This window comes from Dipodomys merriami, unplaced genomic scaffold, assembly GCF_024711535.1.
Source record: "Dipodomys merriami isolate MVZ:Mamm:240054 unplaced genomic scaffold, mDipMer1.0.p SCAF_22, whole genome shotgun sequence".
NCBI lineage: Eukaryota > Metazoa > Chordata > Mammalia > Rodentia > Heteromyidae > Dipodomys > Dipodomys merriami.
In genome coordinates this window covers 22,770,223-22,787,102 of record NW_027203604.1, presented here as the reverse complement: position 1 = coordinate 22,787,102, position 16,880 = coordinate 22,770,223, and the positions used below count along the sequence as shown (strand labels likewise).

Here is a 16,880-nt window from a genome sequence, read left to right as displayed (position 1 = left end):
GTGGTACACTCACCTACACTGCACATGGCCCTGGACAAAACCAAAAAAATTGCATTTAAAACAATTATAGAAGCAGCATGAGAAAATGTAGCAAACAATGAGAAAAGTGTGGCTGAAATTAGGAAAGCAACTCCATTCGTAATAGCCCTACAAAAAAAAATACCTAGGAATTAACTTACCCAAAGAAGTGAAAGACCTCTAAGATGAAAACTTTAAAAACCTGAAAAAGGAAAGCAAAACAAAACTTAGAAAATGGAAAAACCTCCCATGCTCCTGGATTGGAAGGATAAACATCATGAAAATGGCAATACTTCCCAAGGCTATCTACAAATTCAATGCTATACCTATTAATATTCCATCCTCATTCTTCAAGGAAATAGAAGAGGCAATCTAAAAATTCATATGGAACAATAAAAGACCCGGAATAGCAAAAAATGATCCTTAACAAAAAGAATGGTGCTGGAGAAATATCAATACCAAATTTCAAACTCTACTACAAAGCCATAGTAATCAAAACAGTTTGGTACTGGCACAAGAACAGACCTCAGGACCAATGGAATAGAATTGAAAACCCAGAAATGAACCCACAGACCTATAGTCATCTAATCTTTGATAAGGGAGCTAAAAAATAGAATGGAAGAAAGACAGCCTCTTCAGTCAATGGTGCTGCCAAAATTGGTTAACTACTTGTAGAAAACTAAAGCTAGATCCTTATATATTACCCTGCACCAGAATCAACTCCAAATGCATCAAAGACCTCAGAGTTAAAAAGACACTCTGAAAACATTACAGGATGGAATAGGAGAAACCCTAGGTCTCCTTGGCACAGGCCAAAATTTTCTTAATAGAGACCCAGAAACACAACAAATCAAAGAAAGATTGCACAAATGGGATTGCATGCAATTACAGAGCTTCTGCATGGCAAAGGACATAGCTAGAAAGATCATTAGAAAGTCCACAGACTGGGAGAAGAGCTTCACTAGCCATACAATGGGCAAGGGTCTCATATCTAAAATATACTTGGAACTCAAAAAATTAAATCCCCCAACAACAAATCCTCAAAGAAACAACTGCCCAATAAATAAGTGGGCTAAAGACTTAAAGAGAAACTTCTCTGAAGAGGAAAGGATGATCAATAGACACATGAAGAAATGCTCAACCTCCTTAGCCATAAAAGAAATGCAAATCAAAACAACATTGAGATACCACCTCACCCTAGTTAGAATGGCTATAATCAAGAACTCTAATAACAACAGATGTTGGAGGGGATGTGGACAGAAGGGAACCTTACTGCATTGTTGGTGGGAGTGTAAACTTGTTCAACCACTTTGGAAAGCAGTATGGAGGTTCCTCAAAAGACTCCATATAGACCTCCCCTATGACCCAGCAATCCCACTTTTGGGCATTTACCCAAATGATCACAAACAAGACCATACTTAAGCTACCAGCACAACTATGTTTATTGCAGCATTATTTACCATAGCTAAGATATGGAACCAACCCAGATGCCCCTCAGTAGATGAATGGATCAAGAAAATGTGGTGTGTATATATATATATATATATATATATATATATGTATATACACAATGGAATTCTCTGCCTCCATCAGAAAGAATGACATTGCCCCATTTGTTAGGAAATGGAAAGACTTGGAAAAAATTATATTAAGTGAAGTAAGCCAGGCCCGAAGAAACATAGGCCCCATGGTTTCCCTTATTTGCAATAACTAGTATATGTCTGAGACAACCAGAAAAGATTAGATAAGTTGATGTTAGGCAAAATGAACCCCAAGATAAGTATTCAAATGTTTTTTCTTCCATGTGATTGTTTCTAACATATTTATAAGATATTTCTTTGTTGCTTTGTATGTCCCTCCTCCACGATATAACCCCTGCTTTCACTGTATTTGATGTTGGTATAATTTGTGGAGGGGAAGGGAAAAAACAAATTGTTTAAATAAGGATACAGGTGGACCTATTGCAACAACTATATGTACAAGTCGTTATGGTGAAAACGAACTTTACAACTTTGGCACTGGTGGGGGAGGGGGGAGACAGGCGGGGGGGGGGAGATGGAAAGGGATAGAAGGGGAAACAATGGAGGAGGCAACAATGTTTGATAAGAAATGTACTCATTATCTTGCCCATGTAATTGTAACTCCTCTGTACGGTATTTTCACAATTAAAAAAGAAAAGAAAAGAAAAGAAAAAAAAGAAAATGTGGCAAACATTGGATTTAAATGTACACCCATTAGGTAGTAGATGTCTTTTCTTCTTTGTAATAATTAAAGTTTACAAAAAAGTGTTTACTTGTTCATTTACACCTTGTTTTGACTTACACAGAAACTGAACTAAATTAAAAGTGAATTTCTACTGATGTTCAAATAAAAACCTCTTGAGACTTTCAGAACTGGCACCAGAAAAAAAAATAGTGTAAAATGAGGTGGAGGTTTAGTTTCATAATAAGCCACCCATCTAGGAAGCAGAAGGTCCAGGTTCAAATCTCAGTACAAGAAAGAAAAGAAGGAAGCAGCAAGCAAGTAAGCTAGGTGCTGGTGGCTTATGCCAATAATCCTAGCTACCTACAAGGCTATGATCTAAGGAACATGGCCCAAAGCCAGCCTGGGTAGGAAAATCCATGAGACACGTTTTTCTTTTTTAATTGTAAAGGTGATGGACAAAGGGGTTACAGTTACATAAGTAAAGTTCTTTTTGAAAAGTGTTACCTCCTCCCTCATTTTCTCTTGCTTCCCCTCCATCCATGGGACTCATCTCCAATAAACCTCACAGAAATAGCTAGAAGTGGCAGTGTGGATCAAGTTGTACAGTGATAGCCTTGAGCAAACAAAGCAGCTCAGGAACAGCACTTAGTCCCTGAGTTCAAGCTTCTAGAACCAGCATAAAAAATAATAAGAAACAGGAAATGCTTGCTTCTGTTTGAAAGACATATCTGGTTCATTAAATGTGTGAAAAGTATGTCAGTAAAGCTTTGTACAAATTTGCTAATTCAGAAGTATAAATGTAACTGGCACAATTATTTAATTTCTTATATTCTGTTCATTCAATTTTTCAAATAACAAAGTAGTAGATACTTTTGTTTACAAATAAGAAGAAGAAAAAATAAATAAGAAAACTTTAAACCATTTTGGGGTTTCTAAACACTGAAAACACCAATTAAATGTTTAAATTTGAATATGTATAAAATAAGTTCACTTTCCATATTAATAAAAATGAAACCTTGTAGTCTAAGAAAATTACATGGGTAGAGGAGATTCTTTTTTTTTTTTCTTATTTAACTTATTTATTTATTATTGTGAAAATACTGTACAGAGGGGTTACAATTACATGGGCAAGATAATGAGTACATTTCATATCAAGCATTGTAGCCTCCTCCTTTGTTTCCCCTTCCCACCCTCCCACCCCCCACCAAAGCTGTAAAGTCCGTTTCGACATAATGACTTGTACGTCTTATTGTATCCCTATTTAAATGATTTGTTTATTCCCTTCCCCTCCACAAATAACAACAACATCAAATACAGTGAAAGCAGGGGTTATACCATGGGGGAGGGTCATACAAAGCAACAAAGAAATCATCTTATGTGTTAGAAACAATCTCATGAAAGAAAAAAACATTTGAATACATATCTTAAATACCTCTCTACAAAGTAACTAACATCCATCCCTAGGAGAGGTCCAGACTTTGAAAATTAGTGAGATTGGTCGGCTCAAACCAAGATTCTCCAAAGGATGAAACAATTTGGGCAGTGCTAGAGTTCAAGGGGAAAGCATGGTGAATGGACTGACATCCGTCTGAAAGACTGGGCAAGTGGAATTGGATGTGGGGATCTACAAGGCCCAGAAGAGTGAAGGATGTGCTACTGTGGAGGCAGGGTAGAGGGGTGCAGCCTCTCTTTCCCCCGCCCTTCCCTCTCTCAGAAGCCCTTTGTGATGAGGAGGCCACATCACAAGTGATTGAGTCTGTGATGCAACAGTGAGCCTCACTGCCTGCTCCTGAAGGCAACTCCCAGAGCTCAGTTGCTCAAGAGCGACAGTGCGATTCAGATGATGGAGATCCCTCTCTTTAATCTGAAGAGCGACAATACCCTATGGCTGAGCCCCAGCATCACCACAGCGGCAATGGATTTGATCCTTGCCTTTCTGTGTGGACTGGGGCTCTTCTACCTAATAACCCTTTACATACCGAGTAACTCACCGTTACCTCCACCTGAGACACGGAAAAAGCTGAGGAAGGTAAGAGCCCTCGAGCCAGACACAGCAAAAATGACCTTTTTAAAAAATGCCATCTCCCCTTTTGCAAATCAAGCAGCACTACTGGGACAGGGCAGGGTTACAGTAGGCATGAGGCCATCTACTGAGCTCTCCAACCACCTGTGTGGTGGTCAGCAAGTGCCAGAAAGTGCGAGAGTAAAGCCAAATTTTACTCCTTGCTAACCAAGGACTAGGATCCTAATCACTGGCTACTTGAGCACTGGTTCAATGGTCTCCTTGTCAAGGCAAATGACTGAAGGCCACATCATTCCCCAAGAATAGGTTGGTCTAAGGGTTGTGCTGAGTCCTTGAGAGGCTTTGGTCAGAGGCGGGAGTAAACTCTAGCCCCAGGAAGCAAAAGTCAAACTGGTGGCTATGAGGTACCTGCAGAGCTGTGGCCCTGAGCACTGAGGGTGTGCATGGGGAGTCTTAACTTTACATAGACATTCCAATGTGTTGTTCAGGAAGACAGGCAGAAATCATTTTCACCAGCACTGAACATAAGAGAAGGAAACAGGGAAAGCAGAATGTAATATTGTTCTAGGCAGAGGAGAGGATCCAAGTCTCTTTCTTTGTCTCTCAGTGTCATGTGGAGAGGAGAGGTCATATCAAGAGCCGGAAGAAAAGCAGCACCATGAAAGGTAGGCTCCTTCCTTCCTCCTAATGGGAGAGGAGATTGCTGGTTTCTGACAAGAGCCAGGTTTTAGAAGAAGTCAAGGCAGTGCCCTTCGAGAGAGGCTCCTACAGTAGACATCAGACATGGGGACACTTCTCAAGTCCTGTGCTTGGAATGAAGCTGCAGAGGGCCATGGTTGGATGGAGCCTAGTGAGGGTGGCTGGAGACTGGAGAATAATGCTGCCTTGATCCAGAGGTGGGACTTTAAGGCACTACGTGAACTGATTTTCAGTTTCCTAACACCCAGGGGACAAGTCCTTCTTCCCCTACAGCAGGTTCTGAAGGTCCTCGAGGTTGGGAGAGCTTGCCATACAGGAACCAAGTGCTGCCCCTCTGCTTTGCCTTCCTAGCACTGTGGCTCTGGACAGAGGCTTGCGATCCATTTTTCTTTCTTGTTTTTACTAGGCAAACTGCCATTTCAATCATGCCTGCCTTCAGTGCCTTTGTGCATTACATACTTTTGAGATAGTTTCACCTGACAAGGAAGCCTGTCTAGCCTGAGTTTCTCCTACTTGTGCTTTCCTGTGTCTGGAAATGACCTATCAGGATAACAGACACCACTTACAAACTTCTTTTGGCTAGGCTGGCCTTGAACCAGAATTCTCTAATCTTTTGCCTCCCAGGTAGGGCTACATGCTTGATTTACCATGTCTAGTTTCATATTCCAATGGTCTCTTGCAAAGAGACATTTCATTTGGCACCTGTAAGAACCCTGGTCCCTTCCATGTCTGCCATAACTCCTGGCTCTGTTTCTAGATCGAAGTTGTTCCCGGGAGCAGCTGGAAGAGATTTATGACCTGATTACACTTCTAACTAGGTAAGGATTTTCCACCTGTCCCTTTGCCTGAATTTCTACTCTAGTGAATGGGGTTGCCACCCGGCTGGGGAAGATTTCAGGTTAGTCTGGGGTATTACTGAACACTCAAGATGCAGGGTAGTAAGGGCTTTGTAGAACTTAGGTATGAACAGCAGGTACCCATGCTTGCTCTTCTTCTCCTTCAATCGGAGCCTGTCTTGCTGATTGCAGTCTATGCCTCCTGTCTCCTACAGCTACATAGGAAAGCTCCATGACAGCAGCAGCTTTCATGATATCTTAGGAGGAAATGGCCTGGGTGAAATGCTTGATTCAGAATGTTCTGGAGATCATCAGTCATCCTGGCAGACTGAGGAGGATAGTTTTGCCAACACTTTGTTCCCAGTGGCCTCCCCTGCTCCTTCAACTGACTGCCTAGAGCCTTTAGAATTTCCCTTGTCAACAGTGCTGATCTCTTCCTCAGATTCTCTGGGGTCACACACTTCCCAGAGTGTGTTTCAGCCTCCAGAGACTTTGAATCTTCGGGGAGATAGTACATCCCCATCACCTACTCATTCTTCTAGCCCAGTTTCTTCTCAACCTGTGGCCTGCCCTCCTTCCATGCCTGATCCAATCCTGGGTTTTTCTCCTTGTGATTTGATGGAAACCCCACCTGTTATCACCCCACCTGCTACCAACGCTGACATCCAGGAAATGTTGGAGACAGAGATCAGTAATAAACCCACACTGGATATTTGTCAGGGGAGGGAAAAGGAGGGAGAAGACAAGGAGGAGAAATCTCTGAGGAATGTACTAAGCTCACTGGACAGTGAGCAAGACACTGCTACCCCACAATCCTTTTGCAACACAAAAGGAAAACCAGAACAGCTTGCCCGTCCCCAGCGGCTCATTTTATCCGGGATATCTGCTAATCACTTACGGCAGGATGGCACCCAGCTTTTCTGGGGCCTGCCCTCTCTGCACAGTGAGTCCTTGATGCATCTTTCCTGGAAGCAAACGAGGTCATCCTCTGTCCATCTATCTTTTGCATTTAATTACATTTGCTCAACTGAGCCTCAACCTAAAGATGCTCCATATCTTTCCCAGGCAGAGACCCTGCGCTCAAATATGGATGAATCTGAACGTTGGTCACAAAACATTCCACCAACAGTATCTCAGATCCACAATGAGCCCCACCTCCCATGCTCTATCCAAAATCACCCGCCACCTTCCCCATCCAAGATTAGGAATGTACCTTACTCTCCACTTCAAGAGAGCAAACAACCATTCATTCTAAATGAGCACCAAGATCTAGACAGGTCTTTGCAGCAATTAAATGGGAGGAAGGATTTAGCTTCTAAGTTACAAACAACAGCAGAAGCACTTATCCCACCCACCGGCAACCTTCCCCAGGTCAGCAAGGACTCCCAGACTTACAAGTTGGTCTCCAACCTTTTTGGTGATTCTATGAGCTCCAACATCCAGGAGCACAAAGAGCCAACCACTGGAGATGAACAGCAGCCTGGCTGTTCCTTAAGACAAACAGTATCCCAGGACTTGATGCAACCTCCAGGCAAACTGACAGTGAACGGTCAGCGCCAGGCACAGTGCAAGCATGAACTCTTAGCACAGCCATCCCAGCCTTCTGCCATCCCTTGTAAAGGCAGCAACAGTGTGCAGAAGATAGACCTAGCAATGGTAGCACTGAATGACCCAAGCAAGGGTGTAGAGCATTATCAGGAAAGGGATCTGTCTGAAGATCAAGCCTGGAGTTCAGGAAGCACCCTAGTGAAGGGGTGCAAGGCCAACCTTTCAGAAGGTGACTGTATAATCCCAAAAACATCTCAGGACCAGACAAGCAGTTATTTACCTAATACCTCAAACAAGAAACATGTAGAAAAAGTCCTGACATTCCACATGGGCAGGAAGTTGAACCAGATGAAGGAGGGCATGGTCCCAGTGTGTGTGCGGCAGTCCTGCCTCGCTGCTAGCCATGCCTCTCCCAAACCCAATGCCCATGTCACACCCACCAATCAATCATCCTACAAGTGTTTGCCAGCCATCGCAAACACCTCCCAGGAGCTTTCCTTCCTGGATGCCCAAACTCTCCTGATTCTAGAAACGCATATTGTAAGATACCGGGTGCGGCACAAGTGGGATCCACAAATGCAGAGCAGTGACCCGGGGACTCTCAACTTACATGGGACTCCAGCCTCACCCTTGGCACAGCCTGCCATTTCCTCCCCACCTTCCACGGACTCTCAGGTGAGCTCCATTGCCAAGGTGGCTAATAGCCAGGAAGATCTTCAGGAAGGTCTAGAGGAGAAGATGGTTAAGAAAATGCCATCTCCCACAGTACAAGATCCATTTTCTGTCCATAAGCCTACAGAGCTGCTAAAAACTCAGAGCAGTACTCTATCTGGTGACATCCATGGGCCAGCAGAGCCTGCTCCATCTAGACAGGACAGTCTAGACGTTCAGTACTCCAGAAAGAACAGGCCCATTCTGGAGACTGAGCAGGGAACATTTGAGCCAAATCCAAATTTAGCAGTTGCTATGCATGAGCCAGTAGAGATGAGTGGCAGCATAGCCTTCGAAGAGCCCTGCCTTAGCAGGATGTCTCCAGACAGTAAAGGAATGTCCCAGCTTTCAGTAGCTGAGACAAGTGAGACAGTTGAGATCGAAGAGACACTTCCTTCAACTGGGGAAGCCAGTGTAATAGAAAATTCCAAAATAATGAATAATGGAAACATTTCAGGGTCTCCTAAGACCAAGAAAAGCTGCTCCCCATCTAGCATGTCTATTTTGCAAGACCCAGTGTATACAGACCTAAAATCCTGGGTAGTTAGTGAGATTCAAAAACAAGTGGAACTCAAATTAGAAAAACAATTCCAGGACCAGAAAGCTGGGATCTTTCAACATGGCCACACTGACAAACTCTCCACCAAAGTGAGCCTGCCTTCTTGGGCCTCTGGCTCTACATCCCAGATCATGACTGGCAGCAAAATATCAACTCCTCCAATCAAGTGTAGCCTCAAACTGGGGACGAGGCCCAGCCAGGAACAGCCAGAAACAAAGAGCTCTAGAACTCAGGTTACAGGAAAGAATCAGAGTAAAATGTTCAGTGCCTCCGATGGAAGGCAGGGCTGTAGGAAGCTTGCATCAGGACTGCCCGAAGAAAGGCGGGCAGTGTTGAGGCCTTCCCAGTCCTGTGGGCTCAGCTCCCTTAATGAGGTTAATGAACAAGGTGCCTTTGGAAGAAAGACATTTCCAACTTCCCCACAGAAGGCACACAATTCTACAGAAAGTCATGTCCACAAAAGGGTGCAGAATTTTCTGCACTTTGCCGATGCTAGTACCAAAGAGAGAAGGCAGAATAACCCCCCGCCAAAAGCCAAATGTTCATCCGTTCTTACCCAGAGGAGACCATTCATGCACAGTGTAACAACAGAAGCCCAGACACTTATGACGGCTGTTGGGAAGATTATTATAGACAAACTGGGACTTCAGCATGGCGATGGTCCACCAGAGGTACATAAAGGAAAACCTCAGACACTGCTGCACAGACATTTCAGCTACCAGACAGGTTCCTGTGACTCCCAGGAAAGCTCAATGACAGGAAATAAGGGTCATGGTCACCAGACTGTTCACAAAGATCCACGATACCCCCCTATCAAGATCAAGTGGGCTGCAGACAGGGTCAGAGATGTCCAGAGAGCTCGTGTCTGCAGCCAGCTTCTGCCAAAGTAGACTACGTGGTGTAATTATCTCAGACCACATTCCTCGTTAAATAACAGACTGTTCCAAAAAAAATGTGTCCTGTCTGACTAGAGCATGTTTATCATGGCTCATGGTTGAGAAAAAGGTTATTGTGTGTTCTAAAATGTGCAAGACCTGAATTTACTAATGGCTTTTCGTTAAATAAAATGTGTACCACTTTCCTATAAATTTGTTTCATTTTAAAAATGAAAGAGATGATCTTTCTGTGCCAGCTTGGGTGGAAGGAAGGTCAGCATGTGGTTTTCCTAGAAGCTTCTTTAGAAGGTATGGTGGTGCATGGGACCTTGGTTCTGAGGACCGACGCTTGCACCAAATTTCTCTCTCTTTGCTCCTTATGCCACACACACACACACACACACACACACACACACACACACACACAGACACACACACACACGCACACACATGCATGTACACACACACACACACACTCACATAAGCACGTACTCTTCAGGACAACAGAAAGCTTTTAGGATTTGTCAGGATGAATGAATTCAGGATCTTGCTGAATCTTTCTTTCATCCTGTTTCCTTTTGAGAAGACTTTGTGCACTTTTGTGCAGAGGCACCAGACAACCTAGATGATGCTGTTGTCTGATTAATAATCAACCACCTACAATTATTAAGAATCCTTAATGTACAATTATAGAGTAGATGTCAAGTACCAATCAGTGTATTTTCTTAACATTTCACCATATTTTAATCATTATTTAAATTATTTAATCTGTGATATTTTCTCTGGGGTCTCGGTTAAGATCTCTGTGAAGTGGCTAGGGGGCTCTGAGAGTTTTGGTATAGGCCTCTCTGGAGTCTTTTCAGGACTCTGAAGTGTTATGTAGGAGTTTCAGTGGGGGTCTCTAGCGATTGCTGTGGGTGTACCTCATTGTTCTCTCAGAAGTCAGAACTGACCACACCAGAGTCAGAAGTACTTGCCCCTCACTGCATCTGTTTCATCAACATTACTGTCTATAATAGAGAAATATCCCTCTGAATGCTGACATGTTCTGGTCTTTTTAAGCTGGTCTTTAGGCAGATGAGATGTGGAAGCATGGAGAACCTCCATGAAGATTTCAGGCAAGCTTCTTGAGCCTCTTAAGTTCCTACTCTTCTGAAAGGGATGCTGGGTCCATCTGTCTGAGGTAAACCACAACCTGAGTCCCCTAGACTTAGTTTTCCCACTAATTATCAATTCCTTTTTGAAATCCAATAGGTGATTTGGAGGCAGGTTTATTAAGTGTACTGTTAGGAGATTGATCTTCCATATCCCAAAGCTTTGTTTGTCACTACTCTGTGTTATCTCTAAAGGGCTTCTCTAAGCCTGTGGTCTGGGAGCCACAGCTGGAAGCCCAGCAGTGAGCACAGCATGAGTGGTATAGTCCCCGAGGTCTCATCATCTCAGGCTGGGAAGACAGAGTCTTTTCCCCTGGAAACTATTTGGGCATCCCCAAGCCACTGCTTGCTTCCTTGGCTCCAAAGCGATCAACCTTCCACATTCTACTCTAGGTTTAGTCTCACAATTAGCTGGTTACTACACATTTCATAAGACAAATGACAAACCCTTATCTGTGGCACCCACAAGGAGAGGACAGTAATCAGGACTCTTCTCCTTGAATCCCCTATGGCACCCCTCTAGGCAATTCAGAAAGCTTCCAATGAGAGCTCAGATTTAATCAAAATAGAAGACAGAACCTTCCAGAACTGTCCAGCCTGTAGTGTGAAGGAGCAGAGGCATGGACAGAGCAGAGGCAGGGACAGAAGACAGAGACTAGGAAACAGCAGTCAAGGACAGAGGGCAGAGAGTAGGAAACCGCAGACACACCATATTCAAGAGAATGGCATGTAATGAAGACAACAATAACTGCATTTACATAAGTTAATGGTACAGTAATCCTCTTTTATTCATAGTTTCTCCCTATCCAAGACAGGAGTTTTTTTTGTGGAGTGTATCTCAAATTCAGAAGCAAACAAGCCAGAAATACAGTTGTGGCTCAAGTGGTAGAGGACCAGCCAAGCCTGGGGCTGGGAAGGTGGCTCAGTGGTAGAGTGCTTGCCTTGAGTGCATTACGCCCTGGTTCCATCCCTTAGCACCACATGAGCAGAAAAACCCAGAACTGGTGCTGTGGCTCTAGCCTTGAGCTGAAGTGCTGAGGGACAGTGCCTAGGCTCAGAGTTCAGGCCCCACAACCGACAAAAAAAGGAATAAAAAAACCAAGTGTGAGCATAATGCCCTGACATCAAGCCCCAGTACCAGCACAAAAACGTTTAATAAAATTAAATCTAGTATTACAGATTAGCATCCTCATGGTTTACACTCATTGGTCATGCTCACAAATTAGTAAAAATTGACAAAGTCTCAGCTACAAAAACAAGAGACCATCATGCATCAGTTTAAATTGGTCAGTTTGGGGAGGGGGGGAACTTCCTTCTACTGCATTACTTCCGAGGTTCTGAATCATGAACCTTTATCAATAGAATAAATCTATTTATTAACCATGGCTGAAAAGGCAGTGCCTCTTTTTGATTCTTCTCTCTTATTACCACATGAACTTCTGGAGCACAAACCAAAATCATAGCCACCCACATATCTGTGATTTATTTCAAAGTACCACACCATTTCTTACAGGTATACAGAGAAAAATAAAGCTCAATTTCTAAAATGATATGCATGCATTTGGGTCTATAAAACGTTTAACAAATAAAGCATACAAATTTAAAGCTAATAGCAGTAAGAAAAAATTATCTGAACCTAGTATCCAGGATGGAATGCTGAGAGGTAGTGCTCTTCTCCTGCTCTGCAGAACTTATGAGAGCATGCCAGGCCAGAGTCTGCTGGAGAGAGAGACAGAACCCAAGAGGAATCAAGGGGAACACAATAGATGGACTTCAAAGAGAAGCACCATGGTAGACTCCTGAATCATCACATCTCTAGGGAGAATCTTTTCTGCTCTTTCTAAAACCAAAGTTAGCCCCATAGAGGGGACATGATTGTGCTCACCATACCTTGACTGCTCTAATGTTAACACCTGACATTTATCAGAATGTTTTCCACAGGTCAGATATGTAGTATATTTGTATATTTGTGCCTACTCCACATTTCAGGAAAGAAAATTTAAGGAGTCTCAGCCACACCAATTGCAAGTAGTGCAGAGTATGGGACCCATGTCTTCATGTGCAAATCTGTACTGCAAATACAAGCCCCAAACCATGGCCTATCTCAGTCCCATGGAGCCAGAACCTTTTCTCTAGTAACCTGATAGCTAAAGGGTTACAGATTTGAAGAGGAGGACCTGGTTGTAAAGACAGCCATGCAGTAGCGGCCTCAGTGGTGGCTCTTGATGTAGGGACATAGTAAAATGAAACCTACATTTACACATACTGTTTCTGGTGTTTGAGAAGTGTCCAATTTTAAAATCGATTGACCTCCAGAAGGCACCTCTGGATGTTTTTCTTCTAGTATTTCCCTCTCACACGCATCTACCCACTCATTCCCTTAAAGCAATTTTCTTTTCATTTGTCTTTCATGGGGTTTGACCTCAGCGCCTGGGCATTATCCCTGCGCTCTTTCACTCAAGGCTAGCACTCTACCACATTGAGCACAGAGCCTCCTCCAGTTTTCTGGTGGTTAATTCTAGATAAGAGTCATGGCTTTGAATCATAATCCTCAGATCTCAGGCTTCTGAGTATCTAGGTATGAGCCCCAGCACTGGACTCCTTAAAGCAGTTCTTATGCTGGAACCTGGTGTCTCCCTCCAGCCCCACAGATGGTGCCCCTCTCTCTACATTGGCTGCCCCTTTCCACAGCCCAGTGTACCTGGGGCCAGCGAACCTTGGTTGGTTTGTCAGTACAGTGGGCACAGCCACCTCCATCCAGTACCCAGGCACAGCATGAACCTGAAAAACAGACACCATTCCCTGTGGGCCCTGATCAGTGCTTGGCACTACCACTACCACTCAGAAAGCCACAGGTGGGCAGCCATGGGTATGCAGGCATAGACCGACCTGGTGTGTGCTGCTCCTGGATACCAGGGTGCAGGCGGCTGCCAGCAGGAGGATGAAGAGCTTGGCTGGAGGAAGTTGAGGAAAGCTCCTGGTGCTCAGCCCAGTCCAGGTAAGTTGAGCTCCAAGAAGAGATGCTGGGCTCAAGCATCATCTAAGCCAGGACATGAGGTCAAGTTTGTGCTGGGTCAGGGGATCAGGATGCCAAGCACACTTGAGAGGCATGCAGAGGCACAAGGGGCATCATCTGCACTAACCAGAGGTTGGACCACCTCACTGGTGCTCCAATATATATATATATATATATATATATATATATATATATATATATATAGAGAGAGAGAGAGAGAGAGAGAGAGAGAGAGAGAGAGAGAGAGAGAGAGAGAGCAGTGAAGAAAGGAGGGAAGGAGGGAGAGGGAGAGGGAGAGGGAAGGGGAGAGGAGGGAGAGGGAGGGGAGAGGGATGGGAGAGGGAGAGGGAGAGAGAGAGGGAGGGGGAGAGGGACGGGGAGAGGGAGAGGGGGAGAGAGGGAGAGGGAGAGGGAGAGGGAGGGAGGGAGGGAGGGGGAGAGGGAGAGGGAGAGAGAGAGGGAGGGAGAGGGAGATAGAGGGAGGGAGAGAGGGAGGGAGAGGGAGAGGGAAGGAGAGGGAGAGAGAAGAGAGAGAGAGAGGGAGAGAGTGCAAGCACAGGCTGCCAGATCTTTTGAGTTCTCACACCTTGGAAGAAGTTTTATTGCAGATATGAATTGTGCTCTGAGAACACTTATAAGCCTTCAACTTGGTGTCACCTCCTGTGAAATGTTCAGTTACGGATCTCTTCCCCCTTATGGTTCAGTCTCCTTTCATCCCCTGTATTCTGGAAGCAGTGTTTATGTGTGTTCCTGCCTGAGTTGGTTTGTGATTTCACACAAGCAATATGAAGTTCCTGGGCTATTGTGTATCTCCAACTTTTGGTAGATTAGGAAGAATCCATTACACTCTGGAGGTATAAGGACCATGGAGCTAGTTCTATTCTAGAACATTCCTGCAGTGAGTGGTTTCTGGATCTGTGTCAGAAAAAAAACTGCCTCTTTTGGGTCTGCCAGGGCTATTTTCTAGTATGTCTGTTGAACATCTCTTCAAGAGTGCACTCAGTGCTGGCTTTCAGTGTTTTCTTACACACACTGGAAAGGTGCATCTCCCTTTGTCTTCTCTTGCTCTCCAATGGCCTGTGCTGGGTGCCTCAGTTGGTTTCACTGGGCTTGACTCTAAGCATGAAACATTCTTTCATATTATGTAGATTAGTATTGTGTAAAGCAAGCCTGGGGAGGGCTGCAACTTCTTTACATTTTTTTCCAAATGCTTTTTGAGAAATTAACTTGAGCACTGTATTCATGGAGCTAAAATACAGACTGGAGGAATGGAGAAGCATCTTGAGTTGTACTACTTCACAGAAAGTGTTAGGAAAAATGTACCTAATCTCCAAACTCAGATATTATGATTTCTAACTCTGTGACAAAGTGGCTGAAGGTTCTTTGGAATAATTTAATCATCAATCATCATCATCATCATCTGATTTATATTTTGATCTTTAAATGGCAACAACTACAAGAAGGAAGCTCTTTGTTTCCTATCTCCAGTTTGTAGATGAGAAAAGGGAATATTAATGATGCTATGTTGGGAAAAGTGCAGTGAATATGCAGGATAAGATTGCTGTACTCCAGTGTCAGTCCTGTTAATCAAAATGCAACCTCCTCAAGCTTCATTTACTAAAAATCCTGTGAAAATTTAATAGACTGGGAACAATATCATGTATCTATCCAGAAAAAAAATAAGTTAAAATGTCTGGTGTACCAAAATGTGGAACTTGCAACCTAAAATAAATGACAGTTGTGTAGCATTTATATAGTACAGCACAATAGCTCTAGAGGGCTAAGTGCTGAGATCTTGGTGTTTACCTTGATGACGAGTCAAGTCCCTTCAATGCAAACCAGTGCATTCTCCAAGAGGGATACCGAGACTCCTGGGCCCTCCATCTTTAAAGAATATAGTAGTTTCCATTGCTTTGTTTGCATAGGCTCAACATTCTATGTAGTTTTTCCCTTAAGTTGTAAGGGAGAAGAGAGATAAAAGTAAGGAAAAGTACTTCCATTTGTAAATAGTTTCACTTTATATGAAAATGGGAGCTAAAGAAACATCTATCTATATATTAATGTATAGCTCTTACATACAGTGCTGCTGACATTAATTAGTATAAAAATTAAGAATGAGGGGCTGGGAAGGTGGCTCAGTGGTAGAGTGCTTGCCTTGCATGCTCAAGGCCCTGGTTTCGATTCCTCAGCACCACATAAGCAAAAAGAAAAAAGCTGGAAGTGGCACTGTGGCTCAAGTGGTAGAGCGCTAGTCTTGAGCTGAAGAGCTGAGGGACAGTGCCCAGGCCCAGAGTTCAGGCCCATGACCGGACCCCCCCAAAAAAATTAAGAATGAGAAGTATTGATATAAAACTAGGATTGAACAAGGTAGTTCTTACCTACCTTTATTTAGTAGCTCTGAATCATCTTTAGTTACCGAACTCCTTTATGGAAAAAGTTTGAAATCTTAAGGCATGTACTGAATACTTTTATTTTTTAACTGTTTTTTAAAAATTGTCAAGCTGATACATAGAGGGGTTATAGTTACATAAGTAAGGTAATAAGTACATTTCTTCTCAAACTTGTTACCCCTTCCCTCCTTTTTCTCCTCATTTCCCTCTTTCCCACAAGCCCCCCCCCCCACCACCACCAGTTATACAAATCGTTTCCAACATATTGTCTTGTGTATGTCATTTGTGCATTCATTCCCTCTTTGTCCTTTGGCTCATCATTCTGTTGTTCCTCATCCCTTCTCTAATTCAGATAATGTATATACAATACCAGGGTACCAAAATCAAAAACAACAGGGGATCAACCTTAGGGGTATGAACATACAAAAGAAACAAGAAATCACATAGTACTTTCAAAGAAACAACAACAAAGAAAAACCTCTTGTGCCCAGGTTTTGTAGTTCATTTCACATAACATCATCTCATATAGTCATATGTACATAGCTATTGAGCTATTATGCTCATCTGCTAAGATTATCCTAGATGTATCTCAGATGTATGCAAATAAAGGAAACCATGGGACTTATGTTTCTTTGGGTCTGGCTTACTTCACTTAATATGATTTTTCCAAGTCTTTCCATTTCCTTACAAATGGGGTGGTGTCATTCTTTCTGAATGAAGCATAGAATTCCATGTATATCATATATATATATATATATATATATATATATATATACACACATACATACATACAATTTCTTGATCCATTTGGGTTGATTTCATATCTTTTCTATGGTGAGTCATGCT

At 43.3% G+C, this 16,880-nt stretch overlaps 1 protein-coding gene across 1 annotated transcript; it reads left to right on the top strand.

The window, feature by feature from the left end:
* Positions 1–4,072: 4,072 nt before the first annotated feature.
* Positions 4,073–9,659, top strand: LOC138834628 (spermatogenesis-associated protein 31E1-like). Its single transcript, XM_070033128.1, has 4 exons — positions 4,073–4,252; positions 4,854–4,911; positions 5,703–5,763; positions 5,997–9,659. The coding sequence occupies exons 1-4, from the start codon at positions 4,139–4,141 to the stop codon at positions 9,487–9,489; spliced, it is 3,726 nt and encodes a 1,241-aa protein (XP_069889229.1). The 5' UTR covers positions 4,073–4,138; the 3' UTR covers positions 9,490–9,659.
* The last annotated feature ends 7,221 nt before the right edge of the window (positions 9,660–16,880 follow it).

What these genes read in the sequence shown, in the direction of transcription:
- LOC138834628 (XM_070033128.1), top strand. Translation starts at nt 4,139, where the DNA reads ATGGATTTGATCCTTGCCTTTCTGTGTGGACTGGGGCTCTTCTACCTA. An exon ending in GAAAAGCAGCACCATGAAAG is followed by an intron (nt 4,912 to 5,702) that starts GTAGGCTCCTTC and finishes CTCTGTTTCTAG; the next exon opens with ATCGAAGTTGTTCCCGGGAG. An exon ending in CTGATTACACTTCTAACTAG is followed by an intron (nt 5,764 to 5,996) that starts GTAAGGATTTTC and finishes TGTCTCCTACAG; the next exon opens with CTACATAGGAAAGCTCCATG.